The following is a 23,389-nucleotide window of genomic DNA, read 5'->3' on the forward strand; positions in this document are numbered from 1 at the left end:
TGTAGCTGTTTGCTTGTTGTTTCCATGACTTCCTAGAGAACAAAAAGTTTTTTCAAACCTTTATTTGCATCTCCAAAGTTTATCACACAGTAGGTGCTTAATTAATCTTTATTGGTTGGACTTGACTTCTTTGTGCACTTAACAGAGACAGCCTGGCACAATGAATAGAGGACCAGTCTCCACATTGGGAAACTCATTGACCTGTTGTGTAACTTGGCCCCTTTTAGGGCTCTAGGCAAGGAGCAGAGCTGTATGGGCAGAAGGGAGTTCCCTCTGCCAGTGAAATAGCAGATCCGGTTCCCATTCTTTGCCAGCCACCATGCTAGGAACTGGGGCTACAAAGACCAAAAAAGGAAACAATGACTTGCCCTCAAGGAGCTTACATTCTCCTTAGGAGAGACAACAAGTACATATGTAGGGATTCATAGATAGATTCGAGATGGAGAGCAGTGTTTACTCCTGGGTCAAGCAGCCTGAAATGGAGGGGTAATGGAGGTCTGGGGAGCAGCTACAAGAGGATGGAAGAGGTATCTGATAGTCCTATATAGAATTATTCTCTGTGCTGAGCCCAATCACTTTTTCTCTGCTGCTGAGAAGCTGATAGCCCATTTCCCTCTCAGTAGAAGTCCCCAGGGGTTCTAACTGTGGAAATAGCAAGAATGGTGGGATGGAGGTGCCTGGATTGTGCTCCTCATTCACTGGGTTCTCCTGGCAGGTCATCGTGCAGAGGTGTCTCTCTGCCAAGAACATGTCCCATGTGAAGGCCGGTTGCATAATGTGTGGTTATCTGAAGCTGCTGCCCATGTTTCTTATGGTGATGCCTGGCATGATCAGTCGAATACTCTACACAGGTACCCCAGCTGCTAGTACCAGCCCCACCTGCAAGGAGTCCTGGTCCCTTCTCAAAAGATTTCTCTACCTCCTCTTTTCTTGCCTTGGCTCCTAAGTGAGGCTGACCTAGCTCCAAGGATTTGGGGGATTTTTTTGCCTGACAATAACTGGACTGTTCTTGTCTCCCCTCTCCAAACTATCCCTTTTCTGCCTGGAAACTTGACCTTTTTGGAGGGGATGTGACACATGCACAGATGCAGGGGGCATAGATTGGAGTCCAGTAAGAAGGAAGCAAGTCAAAGTTCTCTAAGAAGTTTCATGAGGGAGTGATCACTTGTAAGTGGAGAGGAAGGGATCAAAGGAGTCTGTTACTCAGAGGAACTGGTAGAACCATCTGTGGGGGGCTTGAATTCAACTCAGTTCAGCTTTATTCAACAAATGCGTGATTTTCGACAATATTTATTCTTTTGTTTTCATAGCAAATTCCATTTGCCCTAAAATTAATTTTAAATTTTATCCCTTCTCTGTCCTCTAAGAGGGCATGTTTGTTTATGCTTAAGCCAGGTCTTGAGACAGAAAAAAAGATGAACCAGTCCCAGCTCTCAAGAGGGCAATGGTCTGGACCAAGCAATCAATGTGAATTTGTTAATCACCTACTCTGTAGCAGGAAGTATGCTAGGCATTGGGGATACAAAGAACTTCTATTCTACCAGAGGATATGGGACTAGATCAACCAGTTAATTAATAAGCATTCATCAGTCACCTGCTGTGTGCCAGGCTCCATTCTGGGTGCCAGGGATACAAAGACAAAAAAATGAATCAACCTTGGCCCTCAAGCCACTTTGTTCTGTCTTGGTCTTCAGAAGAACTCAAATGTGTGCCTGAGATCAGTACAAAGTAGTTTTAAAAAGAGAGCACTGACACCTGGGCAGAGGAGGAAAGGCCTCATATAGGACATAGAACCTGTATGGAATCCAGGGATTTTGTGAAGTGAAGGCGATGGCATGCTAGAAGTGGGGAACATGCTATGCAAAGTCACAGAGTGGAGATATGAGAGTGCTGTGTATAGGAAATAGCCAGCCAGCCAATTTTTCAGGGAAAGAGAGAGGGAATGGAGGGGAAAATATACAAGAAGATTAGGAAGATGGGAATGAGGCAGATGGTGAAGGATTTTTGAAGGAATAGGGGACTTCAACAGATGGAAAGGACAGGGTTGGACTGGGCACTTCAAAGAATGGAGGAGAAGAGAGTGATCCTCCCTCACTCCCATTAAATTAGAATTTCCCTGAGGCCAGGGATTGGATCACTTTTCATTTTCATGTTTCTAGTCCTTTACATATAATAAATGCTGCATTTTGTAGAATTGAATGTCTGGATTACAACTCAAAGGAGAAATGGGCCAATTATCCCCATGGCAAAGAGATGTTGGATACTTCCCCCAACTCCACCTTCAATCTTTCCCCTCCTTCTTCCTGCCAAGAGTTATATTTGCCCTGATATAGATGGATAGTCTTTATGATCGGTTTTGTAGAGGTGAGATATCAAGGTGTTATTGGTAACCCATAGTGATGAGGCCCACGAACACCTCACCAGACCAATGCGTTCAGACTTACAGACAGATTTACAGAACAGGTCAAGGTTTTATTTTAAACCAAGGTAAGCTGTCTCTCTCTCTGTCTCTCCCCTTTCTCTATCTCTCTGTTTCTCTCTGTCTCTCCCTGATCTAAGGGGATCTAAGTAAACCACACCCCCCTTCTAAAGCCTCTGAAAAGGGGTGTCTTCAAGTCTCCCAGCTGCCTACTTTCCTACTCTGACTGTCTAAGAAATTTCCAGCTAACTAACTACCTGTCACTAATAATCCTCCCAGATAATGTTTGGTTAGATTTTATAGTCTTTCAGAGTACTTAGGCTGACCATTTATTTTAGGGATTAACCCTCTTCCAGTTAGGCCCAAGATGGCTTCAGTCCTTCCTCGAAGACAGTTTATTGGCTTGGTGGCAGAGATCTTCACAGTAGTTGGGAACACTCTCTCAGAATACTAGAACATGAGTGGATCACATAGTAGACATGATTTATCAAAATGGACAACAGGATATGTAGCTTTGTTTTCAAGGGTATAGGAAACAAACTCCTCCCAGGCTTTTAGAGATCCCAAGCAGGAGGAAGTTGTTAGCTTTGTGCTATTCCCCCAACAGTAACTCCAAAAGCCCTTTGGCAGCTCTCTTTGTTTTCCTTTATAATGTTCCCACATTCCAGAACACAGCCTATGTAGTTCCTTGCATGCAGTGATGTCCTGCAAACTGTTATCTGTGCAAAGTCTCTCTTACCTCTTTGCACCCATTCTCTCCTTTCCTCATAATAGCCCTCATCCAGGGTTTGGAATGGGGCTGGTGAAACAGGATATGGGTTTAGGGGTATCTGGAACTTTGAGGAAGATCCAGGGTGATGGAAGCCTGAGAATATCAGGCAAAGGGGTTAGATCTTAGGTTGGGGAACCAAGCTAGGTTTCTGAGTAGGGGAGTGATCTAATGGAGTTTGAAGAAGTTTCAGTGAGGGCAGGCAAGAGTCATAGAACCAAGTCCCCACCTCTGCCATGCTTTTCCTTCTCTTTGCAGATAAGGTAGCCTGTGCCCTTCCTTCAGAGTGTGAAGCCCAATGTGGGACCAAAGTAGGCTGTACCAACATTGCCTACCCAACACTGGTGGTGGAACTCATGCCGAATGGTAAGGACCTGTCTTGGCCAGGGAGCTCAGTTCTGGGAGACCAGGCTTTTCTCAGCCTGGTGGCATTGGGATCTTGGGAAGAAAGGGACTGGTGGAGGGGACTGAGTCCACAAATCTTTTCCACTGAGGTGCTTGCATTTGGTTGGGCTCACCAGGGCCAGGGAGCCACAGGGTCTAGACATCAAAGGGCATCAAAGACCATCTTATCCTAGTATCATCAATTAGTGGCTGGAGATTAAAACATCAGTTCTGAGTTGGAAGCGACCTCAGTTGTCATCTATTCCAAAACATACAGATATGAAAGGGATCCCCACTATAACATTCCCAGTGACAAGGGATCATTCAGCCTCTGCTTGAAGACCTTCAAGGAAGGTGAGCTCACTATCTCTGGTGGCAGCTCTTGCCACCTTGGAGCAGCTTTCATTGGTCAGAAGTTTTTCTTGATACCAAGCCTAAATTGGCTTTTTTGCCCCTTTCTGATTCTGCCCTCTGGGATCAAAGACAAGCAACATCATCCATCTTCCACATGAAGTCTTTCAGATAATTGCATATAACTTTTTATATCTTTTTCCTGAGTCTTTTCTTCTCCAGGCTAACCTCTCTCATTTCCTTCAGCTGACCCTTCTATACTCTGGTCACAAGGTCCCTCCCTGGCAGCCTCCTTTGGAACACTCCAATTTATTCATGGCCTCTGACCATGTCACTCAGAACTGACCAGAACACTCGAGATGAGGTCTGAATAAGGCAGAAGACATTAGAACTACCTATCCCCTTTATTCCTAAAAACATGACCTCTCTAGATGAAAACCAAGATCACACTACCTTTCCTTTTTTGGTCTCTGAATCACTCATATTGAGTCATATTGAGATTGTACTCCTCTAAGACCCCCATATCTTCTTCAGACATACTATTTAGCCAGAACTCTTCTATCGTATGCTTGTGAAGTGGGCTTCTTTTGTGTACTCAAGGCTAAGGGGGTGGGAAAGGACTTACCCAAGGTCATACTGGGAATTAGAGACTCCCCACATTGACCAAGAACATTTGCCCTGGCTTTGGAGGGAAGAATGTGGAGTTTTCCACATAGATGTAATCCACAACCTTGGGCAAACCATTTACCTTCAAATCCTATAAAAACCAGAGGTAATTGTTAACTACCTCAGAGAATGAGGCTGTCTATTGATTAAACTCTATAAATAACAAGGTTGAAATGGCCATTTGGGTCCCAGGTGGGGCTAAGTTGACCAGAATTTAGGAGAGTGGCTGCCTATTGGTTGAGAATGTAGGTGATGGCACCAGAATGGGTTTCATGATGTTTTGTATGAGGCAGAGGGAGAACAGTGCTGTCAAATCCTTACTTACCAATGTGACCTTGGGCAAATTCCTTCCTCTCTTTGGGCCTCACTTTCCCTATCTGTAAAATGTAGGAGTTGGGCTTCGCTTTTGAGTCCCCTTGCAACCCTAGATCTATGATCCAAGAGGATCTTAGGCTGATATGGTCAGTGGAAGGGGGAAATTGGAGAGAGGAGAAGGTACCCTTCTGATGGTACAATTGCCCTCCCTCTTTAGTTCTTATCCTGAGGAAAAGTGACTAAGTTAGGGTTACAACTCCCCATAAGATCAAATGATAATGAAATGTCAGAGCTGGGATTTGTACCCAGCATCTCTGATCTTAAGTCTGGGGTTCTTTTCACCACACTATACATTGCCCTGAATTGATGGAAGATATTGTAAGGGGGAAAAGGGATTTTTTTGGTTGAATATATTAAAAGGTTATGTCACCAGGGAATTGAATAATTATCAATTCCCAATTAAAGAATAACCTCAAGTCAAAATGACTTTTATGGAAGTTTATTTATAAAATACAGGAGAGAGTGGAAGTAGAGAGATGAGAAGAGGGTAGAATAAGAGATTTGTATTTAAATCTGGGCTTTACTCCGGCAGGGCTCCAGAGGCCCAGCCAGAGCCTAAAAGTCAATTAACAAGGGTTTTAGTCACAAGGGCTTCTCCTAATCAAGGGAATCTCCTGGGAGGTTAAAGGAGTCAGCCTTCTTTACTCATCATGTGTAGTTCTAAGATAGAGATTTAAGAGTAGTCTCACCAAAGTCTCAGGGTCCCAGATCCAGAGCTCCTCCACATCTAAGCAAGAACCAGAAGAGAGCCCTCAGCTCACTGAACTCTCTTTTTAAAGGAGCCTCTTTTGAGTCACTTCCTGTGCCTTCCTCTTAGTTTACATGTCCAATTACAACAGATGCTTTTCTTAGGACTGCCCAGGAGGTGGTCAGTAAATTCTGATTTGTCACTCACTCTAGCACTTGTGGGTTACAGATCTCCCAACTTGTGAGTTAAGTGAAGATGTTTTCACCTTTGGTGATTAAATCTAAAGATAGGCAGGGTAAATTTAATCTCATTATCACAATATTGAACCCTCCCCATTCTCTGCACCTTTCTCCACCCCTCAATCAACTGGAATAATAGTAAATTTTAATCCCTCCTGCTGACTTCCAAAAGCTTTATCATATTCACTGGATCCCTTCCATTGTCTCAATCATCTTATGTAGCTAATCAGCCCTTGTGGATCTATGACTTGGTTTTAACCTCATCACATTCTCTGAAGGTAAACAGGACACGTTTTATTGTCTCCATTGAATGGATGAAGAACCTGAGGCCTTAATAGGCAAAGTGACAATATAAGTGGTCCCACAGTGAAAGGCTTTGAGTGAAGTGCTGGGAGTAATAAGGACTGGCTGTGTGGCATGCTAGTTAGAGCCCTACTCTCCCTGTGATCTGAGATAAGTCATTGTTCTCTTCAGGCCAATTGAAAGAGGGGCAGAGCCCTAGTTTTCCTCTAGATCTCCTGATTTCCAGTCTATATAGATTTCTTCCAAACCTGGCTGTGACCCCTTGGTTGAGGCTTGATAGAAAGACACCCTCCTCAGTGATACTATAAACATAACTGCTTATTAGAAAGTCTGTTGAACATCTCCTAGGGGGCCAGCCCTGGAGATGCTGTAAGGGATACAGAGGACCTGTCTTCAAGGTGTTTGTAGTTTAGTTGGGGAGATAATGGCTACATAGTTAAGATTTCCCCTATCAGATTGTAAATTCCCTGAAGGCAGGGACTGTACTGTATTCATTCTTCAGTACCAAGCACAAGGTTGTAGAATCTTAGAACACTGAGCTAAGAGGGCATTTAGAACATGAAATGTCAAAAATGAGATGGCCCTTAGAATAGGGAATGTCAGGTCTGGGAGGACCCTTAAAACAGGGGATGTCTGAGCTAGGAGGAGTCTTAAAGCTGGGAGAGGAGGAAGGACGCCACAAAATAGAAAATTGAAACTGGCAGAGAAATTAGATTACAGAATACTGATTCTAAAGAACATAGAAGGTATTTAGAAGGACTTCAGAGGTCAGATAGTTTGATAATACAAATGAATAAACTGAGGTCCACAGGGAGGAAATGCTTTTCTCAGTCAGTCAATAAATACTTTGTTTATTCAGTGAATCAGAAGCTAAGCCAGTTCTAGAAGCTAGATATATCAGGAACTTGTGGTGGTGACAGGATTGGAGAATAATGCAATTGACTTCTGGTGTCTAGAGACAGCCAGGCCTTTGGCTCCCAGCCTCCTCCAGCTCAGGGCAAAAAGCTTTCTAGGCAGAGTCTTTGGATGGCTGAGTGAATAGCTCTTAGACTGGGAGGGGAGGAAAGGGATAAACTGGATACTTGTTACCTATGTGACTAGTGCCTGATGGTAGCTCCTCCCAGACCCAACCTCAAGAGCCTCTTTTGTGTTCTAGGTCTTCGTGGTCTGATGCTTTCCGTCATGTTGGCCTCCCTCATGAGCTCCCTTACCTCCATCTTCAATAGTGCCAGCACTCTGTTCACTATGGACATCTATACCAAATTCCGGAAGAAGGCATCTGAGAAGGAACTAATGATAGCAGGAAGGTGAGACTGTCTGTTCTTTTTGCCTGAGTCATAAATCTAGCAGATCTCAGAATGTCAAAGCTTGGAGGTCATTAGAACCCAGATTGAGATGGGAAGGGTCTTAGAACAAAATTTTGGACTTGGGAGGGGCCTTAGAACATGGATTATCAGAACTTGGACAGTCTTTAGAAGAGATGTCAGAGATAAGGGGTGGCTTTAAGACATAAAACATCATCATTTTGGGAACCAAGAGGGACATTAGAACATAGAATGTTAGAGTTGGGAGAAGGTTTAGAATGCGAATTATCAGAAGTGGGAAGAACCTTAGAACATCAAATATGTTAGCTGGAAGGGTCCTGAGAACCCAAATCATCAAAACTTGGGTGGATTTTCATGACTGAAAATGTAGCATGAGCTGGAAGAAACCTTATTTCAAAACTGAATTTATTACTTTTTGCTCCCAAACCTCCCCATTTCCAAACTTCCCAATTCTTGTCAAAGGCACGACTACCCTCTCAGTCCCCTAGGCTCTCAACCAAGATGTGATGTTGGATTCCTCACTGTCTCTTATCCCATATATCCAAGCTGCTCCCAAGGTCTGTCCATTTCACTTTTGTGACACCTCTCAAATAAGTCCCCATCTCTCCCCCGACATTTTCTCTACCCTGGTGTAGGCCCTCATCACCTTAAACCTGGACTATCTCAATAGCTACTGGAGGACTCCATGCCTTGAGTCTCTCCTCACTCTAATCCATCCTCCATTCAGCCTAAAGTGACTTTCCTAAAGTATAAGCCCAACCATGCCACACCTCTACTGAAGAAACTTTAGTGGCTCCCTATCTCTTACCAGTTCAAATACAAAACCCTCTGCTTGATATTCAAAGTTCTTTATAACCTAGTTCCCTTCTACTTGTCTAGTCTTTTTAGACTTCCCTCCACTTGACCTTACTCTTTGATCCACTGACTCTGGTCTCCTTGCGGTTCCTTGAACAGGACACTCCTTTCCTCTCCAGGCCTTTTCATTTGGCTGACCCACATTCTTGGAATCCTCTCCCTCCTCATCTACATCTACTAACTTTCCTGATTTCCTTCAGGTTCCAAATCAAATCCCATCTACTACAGAAAGCCTTTTCCAACTCCTCATTTCTAGTTTTCCTTCCCTCTGCTGATTATTTTCTCTTTACCCTTCTATAACAATCAATGAGCACCTGATTGGTTTCTTCTTTATTGTCATAAAGTGCCTCTATAGATGTATTGGTGTACATTGGACTTATTTTGATCTCCCTGAAACAAATGCTTAATTGGGGGACCTTTACCACTTCTACTTTCTGGTTCCTAGCTTCTCCATCTATAAAATGAGGGAGAAAAACATGAGCCAAAGAACTCCTGTGAAGGTTGATCGTTTATTAGCTAAAGATTCCATGCCTTGAATGTACAAGTAGAGCCTGGGTTCCTGCTAGATTGGACAAAGTCAAGCTCATTTTCATTTACTAATGGAACAGATGACTTCCACAGAGGCAGAACATTCCATTCAAAACAAATGATTAGCCTTGGGAACAGTCAGGAAAACAGACTGCTAATTAATGGACTTGCTCCTTATTCTTCTCTGCTGCCAATACTGGGTACCTTTGTGCCTTTGGATACTTGCGTATGTTTTTGATTATTCCATTAAGGGGATTAGGTCTCCTGACCTTTGTGGACTGATTTCATTTGTAGAGTGTTCATCCTGGTACTAATTGGCATCAGCATCGCTTGGGTGCCTATTGTGCAATCGGCTCAGAGTGGGCAGCTATTTGACTACATCCAGTCTATCACCAGTTACCTGGGGCCACCCATCGCTGCTGTTTTCCTGCTTGCTATTTTCTGCAAGAGAGTCAATGAACCGGTGTGTATAAGCCTTGGGGAATTTTCACTATACCTAGGAATTTTGGACCTCTTTCCCTGAAACTCTCCATGCCAGTGTACTCTATTTGTCAAAGTTGTGAGCATCCCCAGAGGTCTTAGCCAGCAGTGAGAAAGGATTAAGAAGTGGAACTCTGAGAGACTGTAGGTGAACCAACTAAAGCCAGGGACTTGGCACTACGGAAGGAAAGACACACAGACCTGAGTTCTTGTCTCTGAAATTGAAGAGCTTTGTGATCTTGGCCAAGTCACTTTTCTCTTGATCTCAGTTTCCTCATCTGAAAAGTCAGAGGATTGGGCTAGATAGTGTCTGAGGTCTCCTTCAGTTCTAAAATTCTATGATCCTATGAGCCCTTGTGCCCCTCCTTACCAGTTAAGTGCCCTGCACTTTGATGTCTTTCAACAAATGCCTTGAAATCACTTTTCATGGCTTTAGATCCCTTAGAGATTCTTCTAAGGGCCAGTTTAAAAGATCCATGAAAACCTAATAAAAGGTGTTCCAGAATGACCTCATTAGGACTTAGAGCAAAGAAGTATTGAGTGAATGCCTGTTCCACCTCCATCTCCATGTTAGGTGTTGGGAGAGATAGAAGAGAAATCTAAGGCACTGTTTCTACTTATAGTCTCGTGGAAATAAGGCGTGAAGAGTCTTGAGGATATAGTTTTGAGGAGTTAAGACATATATGTATAAAATACCAAGTAGCATTAGACACAATAACAAGACTAATTCTTTAAGATTTCCAAGGCATTTTCCTTGCAACATCAAAACAAGGCAGGTTTTCAAAAATTGTAAGAGCCAGATCATCTCCCTCTCTCTTTTACTTCTTGCAACTTGGTGATGATAAGCAATTGGATACAGACCATACATGTATTATCTTGCAAAACACACCACATTGGTTACTGCTGTAAGAGTACAATCATATGAAAGCAAATCCCCCAAATAAAACTAAATAAATTGATGTTAAAATAGCATGCTTTGATCTGCATTCCAACTCCAACAGCTCTTCCTCATCATAAGTCCTTCAGAACTGTTCCAAATCATTGCATTGCTGAGAGGAGCCAAGTTGTCACAGTTGATTATTCTACAATATTTTTGTTACAGTGTACAATGTTCTCCTGGTTCCATTTATTTCACTCTACATCAGTTCATTTGATCTTTCCAGTTTTTTTCTGAAATCATCCTGTTTATTATTTCATAAACCACAATAGTATTCCATCATATATATATATATATATATATATATATATAACAATTTGTTCAGTCATTCCCCATTTGATGGACATCTGCTCAATGTCCAATTCTTTGCCACCACAAAAAGAGCCACTATAAATATTTTTCTAAAAGCAGGTCCTTTACCCCTTTTTTATTATCTCTTTGGAATACAGGCCCAGTAGTGGTATTACAGGATCAAAGGGTATGTTCAATTTTATTGTCCTTTGGGTATGGTTGCAAATTGCCCTCTAAAATGGTTAGATTAGCTTACAACTCCACCAACAATGCATTAGTATCCAAATTTTGCCATAAGTTGTATTATTAAAGGATAATTAGTGAGCACCAAGAAAAGAAGGCAGTGGTCACAGATATTCAGTATGGTCTCACCAAGAATAGGGAATGCAAAAACCACCCAATTTTGATTTCTGACAGTGTAGCTACACTCATATGAGCACAAGTACCTGTCAAAAACCAAACAAGCAGACTTTAGTTCAAGAGAATGTTGTACATATGGTCTACAAGAGATTTTGGCAAAGTATCTACTAAAATTCTCTTTGTTGCTTTTCACTGAGAGCATGTAGAGACATGAACTAAGCAGTATTGTCATTATAATTAATAGTGGTCAGAAAAGAAAACAGCCAATGATTCAATACCTACTCAAAGGGAGGTCTCCATTGGAGTGCCTGAAGAATCTGTGTTTGACCCAGGATTTTTAAACATTTTTTTCAACCACATTTTAAAATTAGAGTAGTTACCAAGAATCATGTTCACATGACTCCTAATGATGCAAAGAATTATACATTCCATGAAGTCCCACAAATCTCCAAATTGAAATTTTACCAGTACCAACAATCATGGGCTTAAATGATGTTTTAAAAAAATAAGAAAACTTCTGTTGACAAAGCATTAAACATCTTTGTGAGTGATCAGACAGTGTGCTCATCAAATGTGAGGAGTGTGAATGATATAAAGTGGGAAAGGATAGATCGTGAGTTAGAGACAGGATTCCAAAAGATTTTGATAGGCCAGCACCTTGGGCCACACCTAACAAGATGAAACTTAGTAGGGATAAAGTCAAAGCAGTCAACAGATTCAAAACAGGTACATAACTTTGGGAAGATGTGGCTAGTTAGATGTAGTCTGAAAAAAAATCTGATCTGGGTTTCAGTACACCCCAGGCTCAAAGTGAGTCCACGTGTAATTTGGCAGCTCATAAGTTAATGCACTTTTCATTATGTTAAAAGAGGCTTAGTGTCTAGACCAAGGAAGCTCTAGTTCCACTGTATTCTGTCCTTGTCAGACCACATTTATTTAGTCCTGGGAACCATGTTTTAGAAATGATATGAATAAAGAGCTTCTAAGAGGGCAACCAGGATTTGACAGTCTCCTGGATCATACCCTATGAGCATCCATGGAAGGAACTGGGGATACTTAGCCTGAAGAAGAGAAGACACATAGTTGTCTTCACATACTTGAAGAGATGTTGAATGTGTAAGTGATTGGATTCATTATGCATAGCCTCAGAGGCAGAACTAGGAAAAGTGGATGGAACTTTCAGAAGTGCCAGTTTAGGTTTGATGCGAGTAAAAAAACTGTCTCAAAATCATTTGTACTAAAAAGTCAGATGGGTTGCTTCAAAAGAGTCAAATTCTCTTCACTAGAGTTTTAAGAAAAGGCTGGATGATTGCTCATCATGGATGTGATAGGAGAGATTCTGGCTCAGCTAGTTTCCTATAGCTCTAAGATTTTGTGATTTCAAATCACACATGAATAAGGTAACTGGAAAGTTAGAGAGATTGAGTGGTTTATTCAAGGTCACTTGCCATTACACTTGTAAGTTCATTTGGTCCTCAACAGAGAAGTGTAAGACATTGTTTCTTTTCCCTCAAGGAGTTTTCCAGCTCATCAAGAACACTTAAGGCACTTAACTATCCATTAGAAAAAGTGGGGTAGATTGTAGTATCACTATTTTGATTTTATGAATGAGGAAATTGAGACCCAGAGGGTGCTATGACTCAACTGAAGCCAACTGAATTGGACTAGAGCCATAATTGAAATCTCAATCCTTTGACTTCAAGTCTAGTGCTCCATGACATCAAGTCAATCTTAGAAACATGGCTGTCCGGAAAAAGTGTCTAACTTTCACAGCTAACATGCCACCTCTCTCCTTCTTTTGCAGGGTGCCTTTTGGGGGCTGATTTTTGGACTCCTTATTGGATTGTCTCGAATGATCACTGAGTTTGCCTATGGAACAGGCAGCTGTATGGAGCCCAGCAACTGTCCCACGATAATTTGTGGTGTTCATTACCTTTATTTTGCCATTATCCTGTTTATAGTCTCTGTCATCACAATTCTAATAGTCTCCCTCTTGACCAAGCCCATTCCAGATGTGCATGTAAGTATTATCTCCTTTCTATCAATCTTCTATTGACCATTGTCCTTTTGTCCTATTTTATTTTTACCCCAAAAAGATCTGTGGAATTCATTAAAAAAAAAAGCCACGGTCATTCTGTTAGATCCCTAAAGAATTTCTAAACTTAACTATCAGATTTCTAAGGTTATCATTTAATAACCTTAGCATCCAGATTCCTGATTGTAAAACTGGAGCTACACTTACTGATCAGCCTTGATCCTGGAGCAGCCAATGTCTGATTGATTAAAAAAATACATTTTATTGGGGACAGTGGGATAGAGTAGATAGAGATCCAGGCCTACAGATAAGAGATCCAGGGTTCAAATCTGACCATAGACATGTCCCAGCTGTGTGACCTTGGGCAAGTCAGTTAACCCCAATTGTCTAGCTCTTACCATTCTTCTGCTTTGGAACCAGTACATAGTATTGATTCTAATACAGATGATAAGGATTAAAAATGCATTTTATTTATATCTTTTGTTTTGTATCACCTAAGTCTCTCTTCTGTGTCACTCCTCTCCTCCCAGAGAGCCATTCAATATAGCACAGAATCTTCTAAGGAAAAAAGAAAGAGGAAGAAGAGGAAAAAATCGATGAAACCAATCAACATTGAAAAATTTGATAACATATGAAATATTGGGCTCCCAGGTGCCCTACATTTCTGTTTTTTTTTAACCTCTTATCTTCTGTCTTAGAATCCTTACTAAGTATTCTAAGTATCAATTCTAAGATAGAAGAACAATAAGGGCTAGGCAATTGAAATTAAGTGAGTTGCCTAGAGTCATATAACTAGGAAGTGTCTAAGGCCAAATTTCCATTCAGATCCTCCTAACTCCAGCCTGGTACTTTATCTACTAAGCTACTTAGCTGTACTTTCTTCCCCTTCAACCTCTGACATTCTGCAACGGAATAGAGGAATATCTTCTGATAGCTCTCTTTTTGGGGATAGGCTTGTTCTTTGTAATTTGGCTACGTTTACTTTTGACCTGTTTAGTTTTTAAAGAAATGAGCAAAATAAGATCAGATCACATAACTAATGGAGATTTGGTGTATGGCCCTAAACTCATTCAGCCTAAAAAATTCTTTACCTTGTAATGGGGAAAAAGGGGTTTTTGGGTTCAATATATTAAAAGATTGTCAGCAGAACTATTGTCACTCCTCAATTAAGAATAATCTCAAGTCAAAATTGACTTTTATGGAAGTTTATTTACAATTAAGAAGAGGGAGAGGAAATAAGGAAATAAGAATCTAACCCAGTAGGTAATTTATTACAATCCTCCAATTAATCCAGATAGATCTTAACCCTCAGCTGAGAGTTAGAGGGCTAGAGGCCCAGAGGTGAGTGGAGCAAACTTCATTCACAGAGTCTACTAGAAGAAATTTCTTAAGAGAAGTTCAGGAAGATTTAGTCAGTCTTTAAACTCACCACGTGGAATTCAAAGAAGATATTTAAGGTAGTCTCACCAGGGTCTCAGGATTCCAACACTCCTCCATGAACCAGAAGAGGTCTGTCACCAGACACTCTCTTCCACCCAAGACCCTCTCACTCACCCAACTCCCTCTTTTTAAAGGGGTCACTTATGCATCACTTCCTGTGCCTCCCTCCTAATTTGCATGTCTAATCACAACAGATGATTCTCATAGGACTGTCTAGGGGGCAGTCACTTGATTCTGATTTGTCACCCACTCTAGCACATTTGGGTTACGGACCTCCCAGCATTAGAGGTGCTCTCACCTTTGGTGATTAAATCTAAGGATGGGCAGTGTAGACTTAATCCAATTATCACAACCTTGGCTTCAATTCAATTTAATTAATGAATATTAATTAAATACATCTTCTGTACAAGGCACTGTCCTAGACACTACAGACATAAAGACAAAAGTCCTATAGTCTTTGTCTTCTGCAGGGGAGATACTACATGCACACAGCTCAGTAAGTACAAGACACTGGAGACCCTGAGTTCAAATCTGGCCTCAGAAAATTCCTAGCTGTGTGATTCTGGGCAAGTCACTTAAATCCATTTGCCTAGCCCTTACCACTCTTCTGCCTTGGAACTGATACTTAATCTCAATTTGAAGACAGAAGGTAAGGGTTTTAGGGGGAAAAAGGTGAATTGAGAAAAAACATCAGAGTTCTCCAGAACATTTTGAAGGTAATGAGGCAGGGTCTCATATCAAACAATGCAGGCAGGCAAATTTCTGAAAGGCCTCATCAAAGATTCACCCCTTCAAACCCAGGCCACCCAGATATGATACCAAGATTTGTAGCGGGTCAATAAGGAGGAGTAGTGGACAGAATTCTTGACTTGGAGTCAGAAAGACCTGAATTCAAATCCTGCCTCAGGTATTTCATAGCCGTATGTCTCAGGGCAAATCACTTAACTTCTTTTAACCTTAGTTTTCTCATCTTTAGAATGGAAATGATAATGGTACCTACAGGACTGAGAGGGTCAAATGAGATAATATATGGAGAGCACTTTGCAAACTTTTTAGTATTATATAAATAGTTATTAATGTTATTATCTCCAGAAAAAGGACATTCATACACACTCCTTGCCTGGTTATTTCCCTGATAGTCAGCAGACCAGAGAAGAGCCATCATGGACACTTTAGGGAATTTCCTCTTTGAGGAAACTCAGCTAATGTGGTGGGGCCCTTTCCAAACCTGGAAGGTTTTATAGGGATACTTTTTTTTGCTATGCAAATAGCACAGACAGTTGAAAGGCACACGAATTAGTTGGCCTAGTTAGATGACCATTTTTATGCAGTCTGTTTCCCACTCCAATGCCCAAATGGCTCTTATTCCACAGCTCCAGCTCTGCTGTCTTTCTCCATAGCCTTTGTAGCACCTGAGTAACTATCTTCCCTAGCCATGGTGCTGAATCTGGGAAAGAAAGCCAGCTGAGAGGATGGGCAGGATCTTGTCATTTGTCATTTTATAACCCCCAGAGGTTCCTGTCTGATCCCCTTCCTTGCTTCAAAGTTCTTCACACAAAAGGATCTTATTGTGACCTAAGTGCTTAACTATGAGAGTTGCCAGAAGGGGGCAGCTGTGGTTTGTGCTCAGTAAGAGACACTTTATAGTGCATTACACTTTGAAAAATATTTTATTTGAGCTTCCTGTCAATATTATAACATAGATACCTTAGGCATCTCCTCATTTTACAGATGAGCAAACCAAGGCTCAGAGAGATGAACTGAGCTACCTTTAATTACAAAATTGATTGGCTAATGTCAGAGGTGGGACTCAAACCTGAGTCTTTTCTGATTCCAAGTTCAGAATTTTTTTTTCTGTTATATTGCTTGGCTTGTTATTGAATGTCCAACAGACACTTGCATGACATGAATGGAAAGATCTCCTCCTTTTGGCTGAAAAATTTTATTTTAGCCAAGTAGACAAACAAGCAAACACACAATAAAATCTCCATATATATTCCCAGAAATCAAAACAATCCTAAAGAGTGATTGGGACTGATGCTTCATCTATTTTTATCCTTTTGTACTTTATTCTTTTTTTTTTTAAACCTTCGCTTTCATGTCTTAGTAGCAACTCTAAGGGCTGGGTGAGAGTTAAATAACTTGCCCAAGGTCTCATAGTTAGGAAGTGCCTGAAGCCAGTTTTGAACCCAGATCCTCTGTACTCCAGGGCCAGTGCTCTATCCATTGTGCCACCTAACTGCCCTTACTATATTCTTTTTAAAGGAAGATCACAAATTATAAGTTTAGTCTAGTAGAACCAGTGGCTAAACACTATCTACGCATTCATGTATATGTGAATATATATGCAAATATCTGTATTTGTAATCCTATTTGAACTTCACAACAACCTTGTGAGACAGATGATCATATTATCTCCATTTTATAGATGAGAAAACTGAGGCTTAGTTTTCTTACTGTTTAATATTGCTTTTCTTTACATATTTATGGTCACTTTGGGTACCGCATATAGGAGATCTACTTTCTTCACTCTCCATCACTTCCTGAAATTCCTCCTCTATTTACCAGATTTCTTCATATGTCTTGTCCCTTGTGGTGCAACATTCACATAGCACAGTTGGCTTGGACATTTCCCAGGTGTTGGGAATTTATTTTGTTCCCAACTTTTTGCCATTAGAAATGGTGCTGCTCTATGAATATGTTTGTATGAGTAAATATCTTCTTCTGGTCACTCATTTCCTTGGGAGCATAAGCACATAAGCAGCAGGATCATTGCATCAAAGCGTAATTTTGTAACTTTTTTGTATAATTTCATTTTCCCCTTTGAATTGGATCTGCGATTTCTCTGGTATTGAGAAGTCTCAGTGAGAACCATCCACCTATCAGTGCATTTAGACACATGCTCTGTAAATTGGTCATAGAGAGTTTCCTGTAGCTCCTAAGAAGTTAGACAACTTTCCAGGGTCATTCTGCTAGTATATGTCAGAAATGGAGTCTTCCTGAGGTCATCTCTCTCTCTCCACTGTCCATGCTCCCTCTCCCTATTGCTTTCTATAAACAGTCAGCAGTGACTCAGTGGGCCTGATTTCCTGCAGCCTAGCTAGCACCCAACTCCACCCCCCACAAAGCTCTCTCATTTCCTGGGATCTGATCATCACTATCCATCTGGAAATTGTAATTAATCCACCTGCTGTTGGACTAGCAGTGTGTGCCCTTAATGGTGAGGCTTCCAATGCTGTCTGTGTTCCTTTGCTAATCTGCTTCTGTTTTCTCTCCCCCCTCAGCTTTACCGCCTGTGTTGGAGTTTGAGGAACAGCAAGGAAGAGCGAATTGATTTGGATGCAGATGAAGAGAAGGAACTTGCAGATGTTTCTGAAGAAAAGTTGGAAATAGGTGAGTTTAGACCCCAGTCCCTTTTACAGACCTCAAGTCAGATATCCCCACAGTAACATCAAGACCTCTTGGCCCAAATCCATTTTTTTCTGTGTGGTCTGGCCTCGATTGGAGTGTGGGGCCAGTATCAGAGCACTGGCGGGACCCAAAGCATGTTGCTATTTCAATGCAGTCATAGTCCTTACTGTTCCCCTTACATATTTGTTGGCTAAGAAGAGGGACCCAGATTCTAGCACAGCTCTGCCATTGACCTGCTATGTAATCCTGCTGATGTGTTCTCATCTCTGAGCCTCAGTTTTCTTCTCTATAAAACAAGTTTGGATAATGAGGTCTGCTAGTGTAGCAGAAAGAACACCGGGGTAAGAATTGGAGGACTGGACTCAAACCCACTGCTTTTGTGACTCCATCGCTCAACTCTCTCACCCATAAAATCAGAGGGTGGGGCTAGATGACCCCTGAGGTTGTTTTCAGTGCAAAAATCTACAAGTCTGTAGTCCTTTCTTTGTAACATTGGGCCAAAGTCAACTAGGTAGTACTCTAGAACATGCTCAGGAACTGTCCACAGTTCTGAAAGTAGGCATCTCATTGCCCAGAGCAGGCTAGTTGGTGTATGTAAGAGCTTTCAGGGATTCTGTTTTCCTGATAAATGAGACATCTATTGCTTTGTTTGCTCACATGATTACTGTGACAGTGCAGTTAATCCCAGATATATTAAGAGCTAGGCAACTGAAGTTAAGGGACTTGCCCTGGATCAGACAACTAGGCAGTAAGTATCTGGGAGCAGATTTGAACCCAGGACCTCCCATCTCTAGGCCTGACTTTATATTGAGTTACATAGCTACCCCATTCCCATTCATCATTACTGAATTTTAATATATATTTTTTATCCCAGAAGGAACCTTAAAAACCCTCTAGTTCGTCCTTTTTGCAAACCTCAGAAAAATAATAGATTTTAGAGCTGGGAAGGAGATGAAAAATGGGGCTTGTCTAAGATCACACAAAAAGTAAATAATAGAGTCAAGATTTGATGTCAGGCCCTCTGAATCCAAATTCATCACTGTTTCTGCCATACCCCCTGAACCTCTGGTGGAAGGAGGGGCATGACTGTGCCACCATTACCATTCCTGATGATATGATGGTATCTCTGCTCTTAAGCTCTTACATTCATCAGGTGTATTGTAACTCACAAAATCACCTCCATATCTATGCATTCATATGACCTTCACAATAGCCATTTGTGATAGGCAGGACAATGATTCTACTTCTCATTTTACAGATGTGAAGGAGACCCAGAGAGGGGAAGACATTTTCTCAATTTTGCCTAGTTTATTAGTGAGAGATTAGAGGCTAGAACCCTAGGCTTCTGATTCCTACTGAAGATGGATTCAGTTCTACTTCTTGTGGGCACAGCTCTCCCAACATCTTCTCTGGAGAAGTAAAGGGTGGACAAGGAAGCCCAAAGGAGAGAATCTGATTCCTCAGGTGGCAAGGCCAAGTATATTGATTTAGGACAACTTCAGACTCCATTCTCTCAAAGAGATATCACTGGCAGATTAGACCAGAACTGAATGGCATGTTAACCCTGTTGGGCCTATAGATTCAGCCTTTCTATCCCAATACATTTATCAGGTACACCTGTCTGAATTCCAATCAACTGACTGGGAGAGCCTGTGATTCAGTATATTTGCAGAGAATCACTCCGTGCATGCATGCATGCATGTATGCATCCATTTTTTTAACCCTTGTACTTCAGTGTATTGTCTCATAGCTGGAAGAGTGGTAAGGGTGGGCAATGGGGGTTGAGTGACTTGCCCAGGGTCACACAGCTGGGAAGTGGCTGAGGCCGGGTTTGAACCTAGGACCTCCCGTCTCTAGGCCTGGCTCTCACTCCACTGAGCTACCCAGCTGCCCCTATGCATCCATTTTAACAGGAATTTATTTAAGACCTGCTACGTGCCAGGAATTAGAGTAGGTACTAACAACTTTACAAAAGCAAAAAGAAAACAGTTCCTTCCCTCAAGGAGCTGACATTCTATGAGGTAGGAGAGAATAATTACAATAAAAGCTAGCATTTATATAGTCCTTTAAGGTTTGCAAAGCTTTTTTGCTGAAACTTTTATAAAATTCTTTATGACTGTAAGGACATACTGAGCAGGTGGGTGGTACAATGGATAGAACACTAGGCCTGTAGTTAGGAAGGTCTGAGTTCAAATCTGAGGTCACACACCTACTACTTGTGAGACCCTGGGCAAGTCACTTAATCTAATTTGCCTCAGTTTCCTACTCTATAAAGTGAACTGGAGAAGGAAATGGCAAACTACTCCTCTATCTTTGGCAAAAAAATCCAAATGAGGTCACAAAGAGTTAGACATGACCAAAATGACTGAAAAACAAAAATGGCCACAAATACCTTATAATGTGAATGCTTAAATGAGAGTGAAAAGCTCTCACTCTTATCAGCTGTGCCAGTATGGGCAAGCTACTCTACCAGTCCAAGCCTGCAGAATGCAAATATAGTATATCTACTTCACAGGATTGGCGTTAGAGTTTTGCTGGTCTCCTGAGAGACCTCCTGAGAAGTTGGGCACATTCTTGAAAACATTTTATATCATTTTGATTTCTATAAACAAGTGTGGAGAAAGTAATCAGTGGGACAGTTGGTTACCTAAAGGATATCTCTGCCATCTTCAGGTTCCTTCTCTTCCTAACTCCCATATTTTCTTGTACTTATTTGACACAGAAGTCCCTCCAGAGGATAAGGGATGCTGCAGGAAGGCCTATGACTTGTTCTGTGGACTGGATCAGCAGAAAGGCCCCAAAATGACCAAGGAGGAGGAGGCTGCCCTCAAGATGAAAATGACAGACACATCAGAGAAGCCCTTGTGGAGAAATATTGTCAACATCAATGGCATCATTCTCTTGGCTGTGGCTGTCTTCTGCCATGCTTACTTTGCATAGATTCAGCTGACTCTCTCCTTCAGACTAGGTTTCCAAAGTCCAGCCTTCCGTCCTTTCTCTATCCATTGGATTCCATGCAGCACTGTCATGGAGAAGGAAAGAGAAATACAGTTGTAAATTATAATGAATGATATGAGTGTACATATTTGTAATTAGAGCCTATACAAATGAAAATGACTTTTTAAAATCTGAAACAAAATGATGGTGTACATACTAAAGCAAGGGGGAAAGGCCACTTGAGTTTTCCTAGTAATTTGGTATGATTCAATTTGATGGCATCAACATATATAAAATACCTGCCTTTGTGCTAGGTGCTAGGGATGTGAAAATCTGATGAAACAGTTCCCAATAATGGGCAGATTTAGAGACTTTGGTTGCCATGAGATCAGCTGCATTTTGGCTTCATGTGGTTTCATTGTAGAAACCCTGATTTTGAGGAATGAACTCATTAGTGTGACTGGTGATTGCTCTCCTCCAGATCCACTGATGGCATTCTATTCTTTAAGCTTAGGAATCATAAAAATCACCTGAAACAATTATCAGAAGAGTTGGGTAAATGGTGATCCTGAGACTCAGAGTCAGGAGACATGGGTTGGAGTCTTGTCTCTGCCACTAATTTTCTGGGTTACTCTGAGCAAGTTCCTTTCTTTCTCTGAGCCTCAATTTCCCCATCTGTAAAATGAGGGCATTGGATTAGTGTTTTTCCAAGAACAGCCCTAACAATTAGAATTGTGCCAAAGAGAAATGGGCTACCTTGAGAATTGGTGATCTTCTCCTTGGAGATATTCAAGAAAGGAGAAGGTAACCATTCAATAATCATATTATTATGGTTATACCTTTTCCATGTGGGTTGGTCTAGGTGGTCACTGAGGACTCTTCCACCTCTAAAATTGACTGGATGGTCTCTAAAGGTTCCTTTGATTTCTAACACAAGAGATAGTCTGGTGCAAAGGAAGGAGCAAGAGAGACCTGGTTTTGATTCCCATCTCTGGCATTGCCTACGTATGGGATCCTCCTTTCTTGCTGTTTTCTTTTATTTGCCAACAAGTTTACCTTTTGTTTTTGCCACATGTTCAGAAGCTGGAAATATGGTGTATCTGTTGTCCATCAAATAAAAGTTTTTTTTGACCATTTTGAACCTTATCTGAGTGCATCAGCAATGGAACTTGAGCCTTTATTTAATAGGAATTCCTTCTAAGAGATTAAGTATTGGACTGAGAATCAGGAAGACTTGTGTTTGAATTCTGCTTCTGACAACTAGTGTCTGTGACCTCACAAGCAAATCTCTTAAACCTAATGTATCTCAATTTTTCCCTTTACGAAATGGAGATAATAATGCCTCTTATGCTCCCATGTAAGATAGAGGGCAGGTCAAGAAAAAGTATACATTATTGAAGGCCAACTTCAACTGCAGGAGCCACCTGGACATTTAGGGGAACTCTATCATCATTCCATTAACACGAAGTGGTTGTTCCTTTTGAAATCTTCTTTCCCACAACATAGGAAAACAGAGGCTTTTTGGCCCTCCTTAGAATTCAACCCAAGTCACAGCTCGATTCCAGGTTTTAGATGGGGAGCTAGACAGAAACAACATTCCAAGGATCCTTAAGTTTCTTCCTGAGATAATCTCTGCATAGACCATCAGCTCCAGAAATGAGGAATATTCATTGATGGGTTCCAACTCAGCTCTTCTAGATAAGCTTAGCCCGAGCAATGATGAACTGGGGAGCTTGCATAATGGGGTAGCTTGTGGTTACATTGGTTAAAAAAAGGAAGGAGCACATACCCTACAATGCCTGAAAAACCATAAATGGTTAATATATACTCATTGATTGATTGATTCTTGGAGTCCACTAGGCAGAAGGTAGAATCACGTTCTTCTGGTTCATGAACATTTATCAAAATTCTAAATATTTTGGTATATTTCCCTGCACATTTCCATATGAATATGAATGTCCATTTAATGGGCTATACCTATATTTGGCGAATGGGACCAGGAAAGGCTTTTTGAATCACTTTATAATTATCATAGGACAGTGTGATCAGTGTTTTACAACTGGTTCCTAGAGGATAAATGATTTGCTTAATTCACTATGTGAATTTTCTTCCATCTAGTTTTTAATGGACATACATATGTATGGGAAAAGTGTTCCTTTCCATAAGAGAACTTGCTTTACATTAGCATGGGAAGAGAGCTCACTCACAATGTAAGTAGGGGATTTGGTAGGGGAGATGTATTTGCCTCTTTCCTAAGGAAAAGGCTGGAAAAGTAACTCAGAGGGCAACATCTGAATAGGCTACCAGGTAGTGCTCAGAGCTTGAGTTGCTTCACTTGGTTCAGTTCAGTTTTCCCATGTGTAAAGGAGACAGAGAACTCTCAGTCCTGAGTCCCCTTTTTGAGTCTTGTACATACACAGATATGACCTGCCTGGGTCCTGAAGCCCTCAGTGCCTCAACCCAGATTTTTATCTACTTTAATCTAAGGATATGAAGATTCTCAACAGCTGAAGAAATAATGTGGATAGATGATGATATTCATGATAGGAAACTGGGTTAGATACTTAATTGGCTGTCTGTAAGTAACTCAGTTCCC

The 23,389-nt window shown here is 41.3% G+C and overlaps 1 protein-coding gene across 6 annotated transcripts in view; it reads left to right on the forward strand.

Annotated features, from left to right (window-relative positions):
• Positions 1-21,179, forward strand: part of LOC123232446 (sodium/glucose cotransporter 1) — a 76,132-nt gene extending 54,953 nt beyond the window's left edge. The window contains exons 8-15 of one of the 6 annotated variants that reach the window (XM_044658892.1): positions 716-851; positions 3,447-3,554; positions 7,351-7,501; positions 9,197-9,365; positions 12,775-12,990; positions 17,730-17,838; positions 18,831-18,842; positions 20,591-21,179. In XM_044658892.1, the coding sequence (XP_044514827.1) occupies positions 716-851; positions 3,447-3,554; positions 7,351-7,501; positions 9,197-9,365; positions 12,775-12,990; positions 17,730-17,838; positions 18,831-18,842; positions 20,591-20,796 (1,107 nt within the window). In that variant the 3' untranslated portion in view covers positions 20,797-21,179. Of the gene's footprint in view, positions 1-715; positions 852-3,446; positions 3,555-7,350; positions 7,502-9,196; positions 9,366-12,774; positions 12,991-17,729; positions 17,839-17,879; positions 17,891-18,403; positions 18,412-18,830; positions 18,843-20,569 lie in introns of all 6 variants that reach the window. The other 5 variants (XM_044658893.1, XM_044658894.1, XM_044658888.1 and 2 more) reach the window with 5 other exon arrangements.
• Positions 21,180-23,389: the final 2,210 nt, after the last annotated feature.

Source organism: Gracilinanus agilis, chromosome 1 (genome assembly GCF_016433145.1).
Source record: "Gracilinanus agilis isolate LMUSP501 chromosome 1, AgileGrace, whole genome shotgun sequence".
NCBI lineage: Eukaryota > Metazoa > Chordata > Mammalia > Didelphimorphia > Didelphidae > Gracilinanus > Gracilinanus agilis.